This window comes from Sus scrofa, chromosome 3 (assembly GCF_054392235.1).
Source record: "Sus scrofa isolate SSC_HxYL_T2T_F1_AM1 chromosome 3, Sscrofa_HxYL_maternal_Yorkshire_Landrace_v2.0, whole genome shotgun sequence".
NCBI lineage: Eukaryota > Metazoa > Chordata > Mammalia > Artiodactyla > Suidae > Sus > Sus scrofa.
The window spans coordinates 115,245,661-115,265,181 of NC_139385.1; the positions used below are offsets into that span (position 1 = coordinate 115,245,661).

General features: G+C 41.7%; 2 protein-coding genes across 7 annotated transcripts in view; one reads left to right on the top strand and one right to left on the bottom strand.

Annotated features, from left to right (window-relative positions):
- CEBPZOS (CEBPZ opposite strand) overlaps positions 1-6,697 on the bottom strand; it is a 58,801-nt gene extending 52,104 nt beyond the window's left edge. Inside the window, exon 1 of the mRNA XM_085019581.1 lies at positions 6,132-6,697. The gene's annotated coding sequence lies outside the window, so the exon portion shown is untranslated. The remainder of the gene's footprint in view (positions 1-6,131) is intronic.
- EIF2AK2 (eukaryotic translation initiation factor 2 alpha kinase 2) overlaps positions 1-19,521 on the top strand; it is an 89,797-nt gene that overhangs the window by 27,282 nt on the left and 42,994 nt on the right. For 2 of the 6 annotated variants that reach the window (XR_014839571.1, XM_085015894.1), the window contains exons 1-5: positions 6,929-7,042; positions 9,691-9,775; positions 15,059-15,193; positions 15,560-15,680; positions 17,691-17,839. Coding sequence is in view for 3 of the 6 variants with exons in the window: in XM_085015894.1 (XP_084872020.1) it covers positions 15,075-15,193; positions 15,560-15,680; positions 17,691-17,839 (389 nt within the window). In the remaining 3 variants the exon portion in view is untranslated. 6 annotated transcript variants of the gene reach the window in all.

The window sequence follows — 19,521 nt, forward strand, 5'->3', positions numbered from 1 at the left end:
TACTGTTAATATAATCTTGGAGTTTCAACTTCTTTCATTCTCTGGATTCACAGAAGAGCACAAGCTGACACTATTAGAGATGTACCTAAGTCTCTGTTTGAGCAGAGATGAGACAGGCCTCCAAATGACCACAGTGTTTTGTCTTCTCATAATAATTCCTCTTTCTCACTATGGTTCAGAACACATGTGCTGTCCATCTCAAACTTATTGCTGGGGGAAATTTACTTCTAACTCTATGCCAAAATAAAATGAATAAATCCTATTCTAATTTGATTAGACCAAACTGAGACCAGACTGACTTAACTGATATTTATAGAACATTCTATCTGAAAGCAGTAGAATACACATTTTCCTCAAGTGCACATGGAACATTCTCCAGGACTGATCACATGCTGGGCCACAAATCAAGCTTTGGTAAGCTTAAGAATAGTAAAATCATATCAAGCATTTTTTCTGACCACAACACTGTAAAACTAGAAATCAACTGCAAGGAAAAACTGTAAAAAACACAAACACATAGAGACTAAAAAATATGCTACCAAACAACCAATAGATTACTGAAGAAATCCAAGAGGAAATAAAAAATACCTAGAGACAAATGAAAAACAAAACCACAACAATCCAAAAGGCATGAGACACAGCAAAAGCACTTCTAAGAGGGAAGTTTACAGCAATATAACCTTACCTCATGAAACAAGAAAAATCTCAAAGTAACAACCTAACCTTACACCTGAAGCAACAAGTGAAAGAACAACAAACAAAACCCAAAGTTAGTAAAAGGAAAGAAATCACAAAGATCAGAGCAGAAATAAATGAAATAGAGATAAAGACAACAGACCAATGAAACTAAAAGCTAGTTTGTTGAAAAGATAAAATTAATAAACCTTTAGTCAGAATCACCAAGCAAAAAAGGGAGAAGGCACAAATTAATAAAATTAAAAATGAAAAAGGAGAAGTTACAATTGACACCACAGAAACACAAAGGATCAAGAGACTACTATTAGCAACTATATGCCAACCTAGAAGAAATGGACAAATTTTTATAAAGGTACAATCTTCCAAGACTGACTAAGGGAGAAAAAGAAAATACGAACAGGCCAATCACAATAGTGAATTGAAACTATTATTTAAAAACGTCCGGGGAGGAGTTCCCGTCGTGGCGCAGTGGTTAACGAATCCGACTAGGAACCATGAGGTTGCGGGTACCGTCCCTGCCCTTGCTCAGTGGGTTAACGATCCGGCGTTGCCGTGAGCTGTGGTGTAGGTCGCAGACGCGGCTCGGAGCCTGCGTTGCTGGGGCTCTGGCGTAGGCTGGTGGCTACAGCTCCGATTCAACCCCTAGCCTGGGAACCTCCATATGCTGCCGGAGCGGCCCAAGAAATAGCAACAATAACAAAAAAAAAGACGAAAAAAAAAAAACAAAAAACAAAACAAACAAAAAAAAAAAACGTCCGGGAGTTCCTGTCATGGCACAATGGAAATGAATCTGACTAGGAACCATGAGGTTGCAGGTTTGATCCCTGGTCTTGCTCAGTGGGTTGTGGATCCGGCGTTGCCATGAGCTGTGGTGTAGGTTGCAGATGTGGCTCGGATTTGGCGTTGCTATGGCTGCAGCGTAAGCCAGCAGCAACAGCTCCAATGAAACCCCTAGCCTGGAAACCTCCATATGCTGTGGGTGCAGCCCTAAAAAGACAAAGAAGACAAATAAATAAATAAATAAATAATAAAAATAAAAACAAAAATAAAAAACTTCCAAAAAACATGGCATTTCCACCATGGTGCAGTGGGTTAGGAATCCGACTGCAGTGGCTTAGGTCATTTTGGAGGTGTGGGTTCAGTCCCCAGCCCAGCATGGTGGGTTAAAGCATCCGGTGTTGCCACAGCTGCAGCATGGCTGATTCAATCAGCTGGCCCAGGAACTTTCATTTGCTGTGGGTGCAGCCCACAAATTTAAAAACAAACAAAAACTTTCCAAAAAACAAAAATTCAGGACCAGATGGCTTCACAGGCAAAATCTATCAAATATTTAAAGAGTTAACACCTATTCTTCCGAAAATATTTTAAGAAATTGCAGAGGAAGGAACACTTCCAAGCTCATTTTATGAGGCCACATCACCCTGATACCAAAACCAGATGAAGATATCACAAAAAAAGAAAATTATAGGCCAATATTATTGATGAATATATAGAGCAAAATTCCTCAGCAAAATACTAGCAAACAGAATCCAACAATGCATTATAAAGATCATACACCACGATTAAGTGGGATTTATTCCAGGGATGCAAGGATTTTTTAATATCTGCAAATAAATCAGTGTGATACACCACATAAGCAAACTGAAGAATAAAAATCATATGATCATCTCAATACATGCAGAAAAAGCTATTCACAAAAATTCATCATCCATTTATGATAAAAAAAAAAAAACCCTCCTGAAGGTGGGCATAGAGGGAACCTACCTCAACATAATAGAGGCCATATATGACAAACCCATAACCAGCATCATTCTCAATGGTGAAAAGCTGAAGGGATTTCCTCTAAGATCAGGAACAAGACAAGGATGCCCACTCTTGCCACTGTTATTCAACATAGTTTTAGAAGTCATGGCAACCAAAGAAGAAAAAGAAATAAAAAGAATCCAAATTTGAAAAGAGGTAAAACTGCCACTGTTTGTAGATGACAGGATACTAAATATAGAAAATTCTAAAGATGCTTTCAGAAAACAACTAGAGTTCATTAATGAATTGAGTAAAGTCGAGGATACAAAATTAATACACAAAAATGTCTTGCATTTCTATACACTAACAACAAACTATCAGAGAAATTAAGAAACAATTCCATTTACCATCTCATCAAAAAGAATAAAATACCTAGGAAGCTACTTACTTAAGGAGGCAAAGACCTGTACTCAGAAAACTATAAGACACTGATGAAAGAAACAGAAGATAACACAAACAGATGGAAAAATGTACTGTGATCTAGGATTGGAAGAATCAACATTGCCAAAATGACTATACCACCCAAGGCAATCTACAGATTTAGTGCAATCCCTACCAAATTACCAATGGCATACTTCAAAGAACTAGAACAAAATATTCTAAAATTTGTATGGAAATACAAAAGACTCTGGATAACCAATGCAATCCTGAGAAAGAAAAATCGAGCTGGAAGAATCAGGTTCCCTGGCTTAAGAATATAGTATAAAACTACAATCATCAAAACAGTATGATATTGGCACAAAAACAGAAATACAGATCAATGGAACAGGATAGAAAGCCCACAAATAAATCCATACCCCAACAGTCAACTCATCAGTGACTAAGGGGACAAGAATATATAATGGAGAAAAGATAGTATCTTCAGTAAATAGTGCTGGGAAAACTGGACAGCTACATGCAAGAATGCAATTAGAACATTCTCTAACACCATACACAAAAATAAACTCAAAATGGATTGAAGACCTAAATGTAAAGTCGATACTATAAAACTCTTAGAGGAAAACATAGGCAAAACACTCTTTGACATAAGTCGCAGCAACACATTTTTGTCTTTTTTTTTTTTTTTTTTTGCCATTTCCTGGGCCGCTCCCTTGGGATATGGGAGGTTCCCAGGCTAGGGGTCCAATCGGAGCTGTAGCTGCCAGCCTACGTCAGAGCCACAGCAACGAGGGATCCGAGCCTTGTCTGCAACCTACACCACAGCCCACGGCAACGCCAGATCCTTAACCCACTGAGCAAGGCCAGGGATTGAACCCGCAACCTCATGGTTCCTAGTCGGACTGATTAACCACTGGGCCACAATGGGAACTTCCCACATTTTTGGATCCACTTCCTAGAGTAATGAAAATAAAAACAAAAATAATTAATTGAGTTAATTAATTTTGAGTTAATTAAATTTAAAAGCTTTTGCACAGCACTGTAAACCAACTATGACGGAAAAAAATCAAAATCCTTAAAAAAAAAAAAAACTTTGCACAGCAAACCATAAACAAAACAAAAGGACAACTTGCAGAATGGGAGAAAATCTTTCTAAACAAAGTAGCCAACAACGGATTAAGCTCCAAAATATGCAAACAACTCATGCAGCTCAATATCAAAAAACATCCCAATCAAAAAATGGTCAGAAGATCTAAAATAGACATTTCTCAAAAGAAGACATACAAATGGCCAAAAAACACATGAAAAGATGCTCAACATTGCTAATTATTAGGGAAATGCAAATCAAACCTATAATGAGGTGTCACCTTACATTGGCCATCATCAGGAAGTCTACAAACAGGAGTTCTTTGTGGCACAGTGGATAAAAAGATCAGGCATTGTCACTGCAATGGCTTGGGTTCGTGCTGTGGCACAGGTTAGATCTCTGGTGCAGGAACTTCCACATGCTGCAGGAACAGTCAAAAAAAAAAAAAAGTCTACAAACAATAAATGCTGGAGAGGATGCAGACAAAAGGGAACCGTCCCACATTGTTGGTAGGATTGCAAATTGATATAAACACTATGGAAAACAGTATTGAGGGTCCTCAAAAAAAAAAAAAAAAAAACTAAAAATAGAATTACTATGATCCAGCAATCCTACTTCTTGGCATCTATCCAGAGAAAAACCACAATTTGAAAAGATACATGTACCGCAGTTTCATTGTGGTCTTATTTATAATAGTCAAGACAATGGAAACAACCTAAATATTCACCAATAGAAAAGATAAAGAAGTTGTGGTACATATATGCAATTGAATATTACTTAGCCATAAAAAAAGAATGAAATAATGTCATTTACAACAACATGGATGGACACAGAAATTATCATACTAAGTGAAGTAAGTCAAGGACAGACATCGTAAGATATTTATTTGAGGAATCTAAAAAGAAGGATACAAATGAACTTATGTACAAAATTGAAACAGACTCACAGACTCATGGTTACCAAAGAGGAAAGGTCAGGGGGAGGATGGACTGGGGGTCTGGGATTGGCATATGCACACCATTGTTTTTTTTGTCTTTTGTCTTTTTGTCTTTTGTTGTTGCTATTTCTTGGGCCGCTCAGGCGGCATATGGAGGTTCCCAGGCTAGGGGTTGAATTGGAGCTGTAGCCACCGGCCTACGCCAGAGCCACAGCAACGCAGGATCCGAGCCGTGTCTGCAACCTACACCACAGCTCACGGCAACACCGGATCGTTAACCCACTGAGCAAGGGCAGGGACCGAACTCGCAACCTCATGGTTCCTAGTCGGATTCGTTAACCACTGCGCCACGATGGGAACTCCCGCATATGCACACCATTGTAATGGAAAGAATGTCAATGAGGACCTGCTGTTTAGCACAGGGAACTCTACTTAATATTCGGTGATAAGCTATAAGGGAAAAGAATCTAATAGAGAATGGTTATGCATATATGTATACCTGAATCACTTTGTTGTACAGGAGAAATTATCACAACATTACAACTCAACTACAGTTCAATAAAGCTTTAAAAGAACAACAACAAAAAGTTATATAGTATTTCTGCTACCCTGTAGTATTAGACTCTGCTCCTGATTTTTGCTCTGTCAGCCCTGAGGCTACAAGAAGTAAGAAGATTTTCCCCTCAACCATAAAAATTTGTGTCCTCTGACCATGCTTGAGCTTGTCATTTTCTTTCCTTAACCTCTTGGACAGTTCAGAGGCTTCAAAAAGTCAGAAAACTTGTCATTGCTACTGCCATTGTGGCTGTCACAGTCACCCCACACCCACGAAGCTGGTAAGTGGACTCCTTCAAACAGCCACCAAAGCTAGAGCTTTTTGCAACCTCAAAGGGCACAGAAAGATGGCTCTGCCTCCTACCTGCCTTCCAAACTCCCATCAGTGCGCCACATTGGGGGAACTTAAATCAAGGAAAATGCAGTGTTTAGCCATTGATATCCTGTCATACAGGGGGTAGAAAAGAGAAGTGGGAAAGGACTCCTGGAGTCAATGGCCAATAGGTAATGTGTACCTGAAGTCCACCTTGGGACCACCTCTCTTACTCACCCTAGCTAGGATGCTGAGGTACAGACTCTTGGTTCTAATTCTGGCTCCTCAGCTTACTAGTTGTTACTTCTCTGTGCCTCAGGCCTGTTTTCTCATCTGTTAAATGGGCATAATAATGGACCTACCTTGCAGAACTGTTGTGAGGTAAGTCCTCAGCACTCCTCAGTCATTTGGTCGAGGCAGCAGTATTACTTTGGGAAGGTGTCATAGTCCATTAGGTGAGTAGGGTTTTTTTTTTTTTTTTTTTTTTTTTTTACAAATCTGGGATTTCTGGTAAGAACTTTGGTCGAAACCTCCAGGAGGTTGCGCGGGGAGCAAGTGGCTCTAACTGATGGACTGGCTGGTACAAAGGCTGGCAAGTATCGTTGAATGAATGGATGGATGGCTGGGAACAGACTGAAGGGAGATTATGCCAGCAGACCTCTTCATTCCCAGCCTGGTGAATGTGAGGAAGAGGCAGGGTGCTTTGGTGGTTAAGAGTAATAGAATCCTGCTTTGTTCTGGGACAGTTAATTTGCTCAGTTTCTAATGTAAAATGGAGCTGATGACATCCTTCCCCGCAACGCCGTCCCAAATGTTGCGTTGAAGAGCCCAGTTCAGGGAGCGCCCGCCACGCAGTGGGCCTCGGAGACCTCAAGGTCCTCCCCACATCCCGGCGGACTGATCCCGCCACGGGGGCCGGAAGCAGCATGAGAAGACCAGGTCAGGCCGCAGGGACCCGGACGCGCTCTACCGCGCAGCAGCGGCCGGCGGGTGCCCAGCAGGCTCCGCACTGCCGCCCGCGGGAACTCCGGGTGCAGGCGCCAGTGGCGCGCGATCCCGGAGCCTGCGCGGACAAGTGCTGACTGGTGCGGGAGGGGCCCGTGCGGCGGGGGAAGAAGGCGGAGTCCGCGGGGAAAACGAAACTGAGAGTGAGCGGCCCAGATCCCACCAGGCTTCACAGACTGCAGCAGCGCGGGTGAGTGGCGAGGGGCCGACAACCAGGAGCCACAAGGGCGCTCGCCATCCTGCATCCCCAGCCTGGGACTGGACCCTGGTAAGACCCCTGACCCCTGAGCCGCTGCATTGGGAGCGCTGTCCGAGGCCTTAGGTGGGGCGTTTGCTGAATTTGGGGAGGGACTATGCAGCGCGGTGGGAACCAAAGCCATTCATCTCCCGCGAAGATCTTTTTAGCAGAGCAAGTAATCACTTGCCCAGACGCAGGCTGGGGGCAGGGACAACCAGTGGAAAACGAAAAAGCCCCATCCTTGAGAGACAACAGATGGGAGATACGGAGGCCTGAATTGCCCAAAAAATTGGCTAAATAATCCCTGACCAAAAGTCTTTTGCCTGGACTGTCGCAACTGTTTCCCAAAAGCCCATCTTAACCCCCCCCCCGCCCAGCTCCAACTCCATTCCCACCCCCACCCCCGCACCGCCTCTCAACACCACGGGAACCTGACTTCACGTCCGAACAAGACAATCCCTTTCTGCTCCCCAGTAGCTTCCCATCTCATCAGAATCCCTCCCACACAGTGTTTTTGGTGCTCCTTCCATTCTTGACCACGCAGGCCTTTTTGATGTTCCTGGAGCACAGCTCAGCACTATCTGCTGCCTCTAGGCCTTTGCACTGCCTGTGTCTTCTTGGAAGGTTCTTCTTCCAGATACCTGTGTGGACCAGTCCTTCGTGTTATTCTCACTTCCTCCAATATCACTTTATCAGAGCAGCCTTCCAGGAACAACCTGCATGTGAAAGAAGCCCCACTCTTCCCTTGCTGTCCCCCTTATTCTGCCTTGGTTTTCAATATAGTACTTATCATCCTGTGACACTTTTTATTGGGTTTGTCCATATGCCTCCACTAGTAAGTTCACAAGAGTAGGGTTTTGTTCACTAGTATAACCTAGTACATAATAGATATTCCTTATGTCTTTATTTAATGAGTGGTAGTTAATACATTCTCTTTTGAGTTCCAGAGTATGAGACCCGCCAATCAGAAGTTAAGAGACTCCCTGCTGTCCCTTAGGAACTTAGAATCTTGAGCAGTTTATGCCCTTGTTCTTCTCTTTCCGTATTTGAACCTGAAGATCCGTAACACTGGATGTGTAGTTTATTCATTTAATTCATCAGGTACTAGTTGAATGTTGTTTGTCAAGCAGTGTTCAGACCCTGGAGGGGGCTTGACCCGTAAGTGTTCACAGTCTGCCGTAAGGGAATCAAGGCACAGGCAAAGTAACTTTTGGGCAAGAGTAAGATGGACACATAACATTTTTAGTGATTATGATGGAATTTTCTTTTAGGAAAATGGTAACATATATTCAAATGAGATGTAGTTGAAAGGAAACCTGCTGTTTCTTTTTTTCCAAACTCATAAGTACTTATTTCAAACAGGCCAATTGAGCACCTTATTGGTTTACACCTATGTTTTGCTTAAATTCAAACTGGCTTGTCATTTTGAACATCAGCAGTTATGTAGAGGTAAAAGTTCTGTGGATTTAGGGCATTCCATGGAACTTTGGTTTAAATAATTGCTAAGGACTCTTCCATAACTGGTGTTCTGAGATCTATGGCCTCCTGCAATTGGATGCATGGTCTCATGGTTGTGACTAAACTAAATGACACTTTGGTTCCTAAAAATAATGACACAGCTGCAGATCCTTATCTGAAACCCTTAGGTCAGGTATGTCCTGGTACTCAGGGACTTATGGATTTTTTAAAAACTAGTAAGTAATTTAATGCTCTTAGAGTGGAGCAGCAGTCTATCATAAAACATTTCTGCAGTGAAATGTATAAATGTTGTCTGCAGACAACAAAGTGTGGTAAAGACTCTAAATAACTCATGTTAGTTCAGGTCTAGATGGGGGGCTACACACTGACCGAAACCAAATCAAATGAAAATAAAGTAAACCTCAGTTTTCAGTGCTTTTTGGAATTGGGGATTGTAGGCCAGGAGCACCACTCACTGAGGGGCATTGCTGTGGGAGACCCTGCTGGATGCTTTTTGTCTGATTGACTCTTCACAACAACCTGTGAATCAGGTGTTTTCATTCCTCTTTTCTGGTCACAAATTAAAGGTTAAGAAAGGTGCCTATCTCAGATCTATGTGGCTTGACAGCCTAGCTCTCTCTATAACACTAAGTGGTGTTGCAAAGATGGTGCCTTTGCTCAGATCTAAGCCCTTCCAGCCACCAGCATTGCTCCCCTAAACCACTGCAGCAGCCTCGACTTAGTCTCCTGACCTCTACTCATGCTCTGCTTGTTTTTTCCACAACTGCCCCCATGCTCTGTTCTCTGCATAGCATCAGATTGATCATTAAAGACATAAATCCAATCACATCACCCCTGTGCTGAGAACCCTCAGCTTCCCATTACAAGTGGAATAACATCCACAGTTCATTCATGGTCTGTGTGCTGTGGCACCTGCCTCCCTCTCTGACTCACTTCCCACTTGCTCCCCTTGTTCACTGTGCAGCAGTCTCCTTGGCCTTTTTGCTATCTCTCCAGAAGCCATCATGGTGCCCGCCTTAGGGTTTCCTCTGCCTGAGATGAACCCCCCCCCCATATCTAAGTGTGATGGGCTTTCTCATCATCTAGGCTTGATTTAAATATTGCCTCCTAAGAAGGGCCTTCCCTGACCGCTGTATCAAAGCATCTCCCTCATATCTCTGCCCCTACCTACTAAATGCCCCTGTATCATTTCATTGTAGCACTTCCAGCCATCTGGTCATCATATACCCACTCCTATTATTTGTTTTTGGACGTTGTCTTCTTTGTTTCTTCAGTGGAGTGCAGGTAAGGACTTGATTTGTCTTGCTCACATATGGACACCAGTGTTGGAACAGTGCCTGACACTTGCTAAGCATTTGCTGAATGAATGAAGAAAGGATGCACAGAAAACAACAGATGAGAAAAAGAGAGACAATGAGGTTTAAGATGGAGTGCTTAATTTTAGTGACTCAATCTCTCATTTCCCTATATGCCATCCAGGTGTTCAGAATTTACCACTTGCCACTGGGTGGCAGTGATACAGAGATGAGTAAGACATAGAGCTGGCTCCCCAAAGAGCTCACTGACTAGTGTAAAAAGCAGTCAGCACTATGATGGGAGCTGACAAGGGGTGGCAGGCCCATGTAGAGGTACTAGCTGCTCCCTCAGCTTCAAAAGAAGTATATATTGTTCCCACAGATGAGTAGGAATTTCCTAGTAGACAAAGGGTATAGGTATTGGGAGAGAAAAACATGTGACAAGTCATGGAGATGATGGAGATGTACAGATACTTTGGTATTCATTTATTCATCATTGAGCCTCTATGATAAACCTACTCCCTTCGCTCTTGTTGCTCATGGTCTCTTTTGGAAGACAGTGCGTTAAATTAGCAATTGCAATAAAGGAGACAAGGGCTGTGATAGATCATCAAACCAGGACCTCTTCTAAAGTGTCTGGGAAGGAATGTTTGACTTGAGATCTATAGGATGCAGGAGTTGGCCAGACAAAAGCCAGGCAGAAGGGTCATATCCAGAGCCTCTCAGAGAGGAGTGTGTTGGACAGAAGCAGTTGGGAGCCAGAAAGAGTTGCTAGTGGAGGCATTCTTTTCAGAATGATCATTGTGTAGGTGGAATTTAAAGCCACAAGCCTCAAGGTGATCAGCAGGGTAGTGAGAATAAGTAGAGCAGAGAGATCTGAGAACTGGACCCTGAGATACTACAATATTTAAAAGAAGGGGAGATGAAGAGGAACCAGGAAAGGAGACAGAAGGAGTAGCTTGTGAGAAGGGAGGGAGACCAGGAGAGGGTGGTGTCTTAGGTGTCCAAGCTAAGAAGGGGACAGGAGGGAGAATGGAATGAGCAACCATGTCATATGTTGATTATGAGTCAGGTAGACAGGGACTGAGAACTGACAAATGACTACTAGTTTTAAAGTTGGGGAAGCTATTGGTGACCTTAAGAAGAACAATTGTGGTGGTTTGTGGGACATGCATGATTGAGTTGATGTTTAAAAAAACATTACGATATGGCTGTTTTAAAAATGGAAAATAACAAGTGTTGGTGAGGATGCAGAGAAATTGGAACCTTTGTGCATCACTAGTGGAAATAAAATGCTATAGCCACAGTGAAAAATAGTTTGGCAGTTCTTCAAAAAGTTAAACATAAAATTACCACGAGATTCAGTGACTCCACTTCTAGGTATAGACACAAAAGATTTGAGGGTAGGATTTGAACAGATATTTGTACAGCAGTGTTCATATCGGTGTTATTCACAATGACCAAAAGGTTGAAATAACCCAGATCTTCGTCGACAGATGAATAGATAAACAAAATGCAGTATATCCGTACAGCAGAATATTATTCAGCCTTAAAAAGGGAGGAAATTTTGACACATTCTACAACGTGGATGATCCTTAAGGACATATACTAAGTGAAATACGCAGATGCAAAAAGACGGATATTGTATGATTCCACTTATATGAGGTACCTAGAATAGGCAGATTCATAGAGATATAAAATAGAATAGCAGTTACTAGGGGCTTAGAGCAAAGGGAAATGAAAAGTTATTGTTTGTTTTGTTTTTGTTTTTGTCTTTTTTTGGGCAGCACCCGTGGCATATGGAAGTTCCCAAGCTAGGAGTCGAAATGGAGCTTCATCTGCCACCTACGCCACAGCCACAGCAACGAAGGATCTGAGCCGCATCTGTGACCTACACCATGGCTCATGGTAACACTGGATCCTTAACCCACTGAGCGAGGCCAGGGGTTGAACCCACATCCTTATGGATACTAGTCAGGTTTGTTACTGCTGAGCCATGGTGGGAACTCCCGAGAAGTTATTGTACCGACTTTTTGTTTGGGAAGATGAAAAGAGTTTTGGAGGTAGATGGTGATGATGGCCTTCCAACATTGTGAAAATGCTTATTGTCCATGAACTGTGCACTTAAAAATGGTAAAAAAAAAAAGGGGGGGGCAGTAAATTTCGTGTTATATATATTTTACAACAATGAAAAAACAAGTTTTGTTTCGCTTTTGGTTTTTTTGACCGCACCTGCAGCTTATGGGATCCCAGGCCAGGCATCACATCCTAGCTGCACTTGCAACTTATGCCACAGCTTCAGCAATGCTGGATCCTTAACCCATTGCACCACAGGGGAATTTCCGAAAACAGTTTTAAAAAATCTCAATGGCTGCAGGATAGAGAAGGAATTGCAGAGGCTGCAAGAAACTGGTTCTAAGGTTCTTGCAGCAGTCCAGGACCGAGATGGTGATGGCTAGAACCAGGATGGTGACTATAGCCCTGGTGAGAAGTAGAAGGCTTGGGGGTAGAACATAGGTATAGATCAGAAGGTAGGGAAAGGGCATGTCAAGGATGCCTCCCAGATTGCTTTCAGATATGGATGGACAGTGGAGTCATTTGCTAAGAAAGGAAACTCCAGACCAGTTTGAGGGAAGATTGTAACTGCAATTTTGGATCTTTTGAGTTTAGAAGTCATTTTGAGATGTCCAAGTAAAGAGATTGGATAGAGAGATCTGAAACTCAGAGAGGGGTTCATAAACTATACATAAACTTTAGAGTTAATGATAAATAGATAATCATTGAAAGAAATTACCTTGATGAGAAAATATAGAATGAAGAAAATAGGGTCTTTGGACCAAGCCCTGGGAGAATTCCAGCATTTAAAGGCTGTGAAGATTAAGGGTGTTAGAAAGGAAGTTTGACCATGAAAGAAGGAAAATCAAGAGCTTTCTAATAAGAAATGAGAAGTCAACAGGCTCTGCTTTCTGTCTGTATGGATTTACCTATTCTGGATGAGTCACATCTATGGAATCATACAACATGTGACCTTTTATGTCTGACTTCTTTCATTTAGCATGGTTTTGACATTTAGCCATGTTGTAGCATGTTTCAATATTTCATTCTTCTCATGGTTGAATACCATTCCATGTGTGGATGTACGATGTTTTGTTTACTCTTCATCAGTTGAGAGATACAATTTGGAGGAGTTCCACCTTTGGCTATTGTCGATAGTGCTGTTGTGAGCATCCCTGCTTAAGTATCTGAAAACCTGTTCTTCAGTTCTTTGGGTCTACATCTAGGGGTGAAATTGCTGGGTCGTATGATAATTTTAACTTTTTGAGGCACCACCAAATTATTTTCTATAGAGGCTGCACTGCTGTACATTCCTGTCAACAATGTATGAGGTTTCCAGTTTCTCTACATCATCACCAACACATTTATTTTCTGCATTATTATTATTATTATTATTACTATTATTATTATCAGCCTAGTGGGTGTGAAGTGGTATCTAGTTGTGCTTTTGATATGCATTTATCTAATGACAGATGATACTGAATACTTTTTCATGTGCTTTTTGGCCATGTGTATGTCTTCTTCGGAGAAACATCCATTTAGTCATTTGCCTGTTTTTTAACTGTCTTTTTGTTGTTGAGTTGTAAAAGTTCTTTCTATATTCTGGATACTAGACCTTTATCAGATATATTATTTTAAAATGTCCCTTTATGTAGATTGTCCTTTCATTTTCCTCACAGTGTCCTTTAATATACAAACAGTTAAAATTTTGGGGGGCCGTGCCCATGGCATGTAAAAATTCCTGGGCCAGGGATCCAACCCGTGCCACAGTAGTGACAGCACTGGATCCTTAACCCACTGTGCTGCAGAGGAACTCCCACTTTTGAATTTGATGATGCCCATTTTGTCTCTGTTTTCTTTTGTTGCTTGTGCTTTTGCTGTTGTAGCTAAGATTACATTGTCAAATCTAAGCTTGACAACATTCGCGCTAATGTTTTCTTCTAAAGTTTTATAGCTTTAGCTCTTATATTTAGATTCTATTTGCTTTAGTTTTTTTTGTTTGGTTGCTTTTTTGCTTTCTAGGGCTGCGTATGCAGCATGTGGAAGCTCCCAGGCTAGGGGTCAAATCAGAGCTGCAGCTGCAGCCTACACCACAGTGACAGCAACCAAGCCATGTCTTCGACCTACACCACAGCTCATGGCAATGCCACATCCCCTACCCACTGAGCAGGGCCAGGGATCGAACCCACATCTTTGTGGATACTAGTCAGATTTGTTTCTGCTATGCCACAATGGGAGCTCCTGTATGCTTTAGATTTTGTTTACATAAACTGGGGCCATAATTTACCTACCAGGTAAATTGTCTTAAAACTGACTTGTTCAAATTTCAAAAGGGGGATTTGGGGCATTTCGTAGGAGAATCCATGTCCATACAACTAAATCCTTCATGATTTCATAAACTTCACTTTATGTACTCTCAATCCTTATCTTCTCAACATGAAGAATTCTAATTCAATTCCTGCAGGCTTTTAACCTTCTCACGCACTTAAGACTCAGTGGAAGCAGAAAGCAAAGTTAAAGAGGAGGACTGACTGTTTTTTTTTGGACAGTTGAGTTTTGAAAGTAGAAAATTTTGGAGGAGTTCCCCTGTGGCAAGCAGAAACACAATCCGACTCGGAACCATGAGGTTGTGGGTTTGATCCCTAGCCTTGCTCAGTGGGTTTAGGATCCGGTGTTGCCGTGAGCTGTGGTGTAGGTCGCAGATGCAGCTTAGATCTGGCATTGCTGTGGCTGTGGCTGTGGCTGGCAGCTGTAGCTCCGATTTGACCCCTAGCCTGGGAATGCTGATGGTGTGGCCCTAAAAATCAAAAAAAAAAAAAAAAAAAAAAAGAAATAAAGAAAGAAAGAAAATTTTGGAGAAATTAGCTTGACTGTGTAGTCCTTGAGAGAAAAAGAAAGGTTTTGTAAGAAAGTTTTCTCTGAACTTATGTGGGGCTGAGATCAGTCATATAAAGAAGAGTCATCTTACCCTTTTTTTTTTTTTTTTTTTTGCTTTTTTTTGGCTGCACTCACAGCATGCAGAAGTTCCTAGGCCAGGGATTGAACTGTCACAGCAACAGTAACCAGAGCCACAGCAGTGACAATGCTGGGTCCTCAACCTGCTGAGCCACCGGTGAACTCTCGTCTTACCCTGTTTTGTGTCTTGAACTGGATTGGGGAAAACAGATTAAATATATTCTGAGTGTATCACCTCTTTCAATCATCTCTTTTATTGTAGTTTACTGGAGAAAGAAATGGCCAGTGGTCGTTCACCGTGTTTCTACATAGAAGAACTTAATAAATACCAACAAAAGAACGATGTCATACTTAAGTATCGTGAACTGTGTAAGACAGGACCTGCACATAACTTGAGGTCAGTTGCTATTAAAAAAAAAAAAAGGTATATCCCTATAAAATAAAAACTGGGAGAATGGCAACTCTGGCACAGTTTTGAAGTCAGTTCTTTAGTTTGAGAACAAAGTTGCCAGAGAGTACTATGAGAGTCCTCTTAATGTAAAGTGGTAACTTCTGAGGACTCTAGAGAAAAAAGGGTATAAGCCTTTCCTTGCTTCCAGATGATATGCTCTTTTGCTGTTTGGGGGGGTGACTGCTTAAATCCTAATGGATCATACGTTAAAATTTCCAAAGGTAGTCCTAGGAGGCAGTGGGGATTGGAACACTTGTTGTTAGGTAATGCATGAGTTTCATAATGTTTTGTGAATATTTCCTTTGCAATCAGGTTTACGTATCAAGTTGTAATAGATGAGAAAGAATTCCCCAAAGCTGAAGGTAGATCAAAGAAGGAAGCCAAAAATGCTGCAGCCAAATTAGCTTTTGAAATAATTAATAAAGAACACAAGGTGAGTAACTGCTTTTTTTTTTTTTTTCCCTAGTGAAAGGGAACTTACAAATATATTTTGTATTTTTCTCTTTGGCAAAATACCACCTACAGAATAAAGCCACGTACAAGTTCTTTTGCTTTCAGAAGTTTAATTCAGTGTTTTTTCCTGTCCCCATTTCTATAGAACCCTGAATGAGAGGAACACCTAGGAAAGAGTGGGCAAAACTGGGCAAAACCTATTCAGGGTGCCACAGCAGTGTTGTGCTCTAAGGAAACAGTGAGCAAAGCGCTAACTGGTTCTGGCAGGAGCCCCTTCTGCCAAATGAGTGGGAAAGGACAGAGATAGACGTGATCGTGATGTTGTATATGGAGGGCAGATGGTGAAGAACCAACAAACATGTAATTGTTGTCCCTGAAGATGAGAACAGAGCACAGAAAAAGCTATCGGAGGAGATTTCAGTAGAAAATATTTCCGAACTAAAGACCTGGCGGCAGATGAAAACAACTCAGCGACTCAGCAGAAACAGAAAAACACAAAACCACCAAGAACGACATCACCCCTTGTGAAAGTACTGAGCTCCAGGGATGAAGAATCCGACAAGCATCTAGGCAGAAGACATTAAAATGTAAAAATGAAAAAAATGTCCAAGGCACATTAGAAACCAGCAGACAGTGGAGCAGCAGCTACAAAATGAGATAAGAAGTCATTTTACATGTAAAGCAGAGAGAGGACCATTCTTAGATGCTGAAAAGTTTGGAAAAGATACTCTCCTGGAAAATCTTAGTTGAAGATGTCACCCTTCTAATCAAAATTGAGAAAAATAAATCAGGCAAAAATCACAAACTCAGCAAATTATTAATGAGCCCAAAAAACAATTCAAGAAGGTAGAAAAAGAACAATAGAGTACCTTCTAAGGAGAAAATACAGTGATAACAATGAAGGGCAGAAGTTAATGTGAAAAAAAAAAACCCACAAAGAAATAATAAAGAAAATCAGTAAAACCAAATTTTTTTTTCTTTGACAAGGTTAATAAAGTAGAAAAATCTTGGACAAGATTTTGTCAGATTAAGAATTTTAAAATGGGGAGTTCCCGTCGTGGCGCAGTGGTTAACGAATCCGACTAGGAACCATGAGGTTGCGGGTTCGGTCCCTGCCCTTGCTCAGTGGGTTAACGATCCGGCATTGCCGTGAGCTGTGGTGTAGGTTGCAGATGCGGCTCGGATCCCGCGTTGCTGTGGCTCTGGCGTAGGCTGGTGGCTACAGCTCCGATTCGACCCCTAGCCTGGGAACGTCCATATGCCACGGGAGTGGCCCAAGAAATAGCAACAACAACAACAACAACAACAACAACAACAACAACAACAACAAAAAGAAGAATTTTAAAATGGGCAGATAACAGTGGAAGGAACGATGCTGTTATATTCCTATTTACCTGTTAAGTTGTGATCTAGGATATAGCTTTACCTCAGTATTTGTTATTGTGTTCTTTGAGATTTATAAAGGGTAGAGCAAACCAGAAAGTGTTTTAGAATATTACCTGGATAAACAAGAAAGTTGACTGTTTTATTTTTCCTTATGCAACTATCAAAGAAAAAAATGGATGATTTATTTTCTCCTGTTTAAATTTATCCTTGTGGGAGTTCCTGCTATGGTACAGTAGGTTGGGGATCCTGTTGTCTCTGCAGCAGCATGGGTTTGATCCCCAGCCCAGTACACTGAGTTAAGCATCTGGCATTGCTTCAGCTGTGGCATAGGTTGCAGCTGCAGCTTAGATTCAGTTCCTGGCCCAGGAAAATTCCATGTGCTATGGGTACAGCCAAAAAAAAAAAAATTTATCCTTGTAGATTTTTTTTTCTGGTGGAGGAAGGTATATACTTACACTTTTATTAAAGTATGACAGTAGGGAAATCCACAAAATCCAAATTGTCTTCCAAATTTTTCATTTAGTAATTTTATGAGACAAAAAATAAAGAGTGAAATCTTGGTTATCATCTGTGTTAAAAAAAATTTTTTTTTTTTTTTTTGTAGGCAAATAGTTCTTCATCACTGCCGACAGCAAATCCTCCAGATAGACAACTCACTGAGAATTACATAGGCCGTATTAATACGATTTCCCAAAAGAAAAACCTATCTGTAAATTATGAACCATGTGAACCGGGGGAAGATGGGCCTGAAAAGTGAGATGACATACTTTTCCTTCTATTTTATTGTATCTAAGCAACAGAGCAGGCTTATTTTCATGTTTAGATTTCCAGAGATAGTTGTCCCTTTTGATACATTCTGCAGGGAGGGTTTTATATGAGTTAAAAGTAATTGGTCATCTTTGTAATTAAAATATTAAAATGCTTAATTCCTGAAGATGTGGCACCCGTATCCCATAACTGATCAAATCTGGGGAATCCTTGACTTCTTTTTTTTTTTTTTAATTTTTATTTATTTATTTATTTAGTCTTTTTTGCCATTTCTTGGGCCGCTCCCGCGGCATATGGAGGTTCCCAGGCTAGGGGTCTAATCGGAGCTGTAGCCACCAGCCTACGCCAGAGCCACAGCAACGCAAGAAAGATCCGAGCCGCGTCTGTGACCTCCACCACAGCTCACAGCAATGCCGGATCCTTAACCCACTGAGCAAGGGCAGGGATCGAACCCGCAACCTCATGGTTCCTAGTCGGATTCGTTAACCACTGTGTCACGACGGGAACTCCAGGAATCCTTGATTTCTGAGGTATACCTGGATGGTTCAGTTTGTAGGACCCTAAGACAGGGCAGATGCTCCAGCTCCAGGGTTGTGAAGCCCTTCCCACCCCTGAGGTCACAGTGGCAGTGGCTTTGTGGAATGACTGTTTTTTCACTCTTAACGGATTAGAGAGCCATTTGTTCGCCCTTCACATTTGATTAAGCAGGTGTCACTCTCTAGACAAATGGCATGTATTAGATAGAACGGGTTTTTGCTTTGGACTGAGAGGAGACCAGGATTTGAGGGGTATGATGAGAGCATCAGTCAGATACTGAGAGTGTCACCAGTGAGCTAAGACTTTGGACATGAGGATGAAGAATAGATTGGAACTGGGAAAAGCAGAAAGCCAATGAGTCTGAGGGAGATTGTTTCTCAGCTACAACCAACATTTAAATAGGGTGGAGGGGGAAAAAAAGTCTAAGTGGGAGTTACCTGGTAATACAGCAGGTTAAGGATCCAGCATTGTCATTGTTGTGGTGTGGGTTTGATCCCTGGCCGGGGAACCTCTGTATGCCTCCGATGTCCCTCCCTACCCCCCGCAAAAAAGTCTAAATGGCAAATAGTCCACAAAACCACTTTAGGATACTGCCCTCTAAATTGACTCAGCTACTGATGTTTTCACCCTGATGGCTTTTAGGCCAGAACCAGGAAAAGGAAAATGTGATAGGATTCATTGGAATGAAATAGTTCAAAAGTGAATTCTGTGAGTCAGTCTCAATAAATTAAGAGGCTATTTGGAGTTCCCATCGTGGCTCAGCTGTAATGAACCCGATGAGGACATGGGTTCGATCCCTGGCCTCACTCTGTGAGTTAAGGATCCTTTGTTGCCATGAGCCGTGGTATAGGTTGCAGATGTGGCTCAGATCCTGCATTGCTGGGGCTGTGGTGCAGGCCGGCAGCTACACAGCTTTGATTCAACCCCTAGCCTGAGAACTTCCATATGCCATAGGTGAGGCCCTAAAAAGACTAAAAGAAAAAAGAAAGAAAAAATTGAGAGGTTATTTTATTACCCTGTAGGTCACTCACCTGTTTGGTTCCCTTGAATTAAGAGCTTTGACATTTGATTGCTAAAACATAGAAGTCTACTTAGGGGGTGCCTAACAAAAATAAAAGCTATAGAAATGA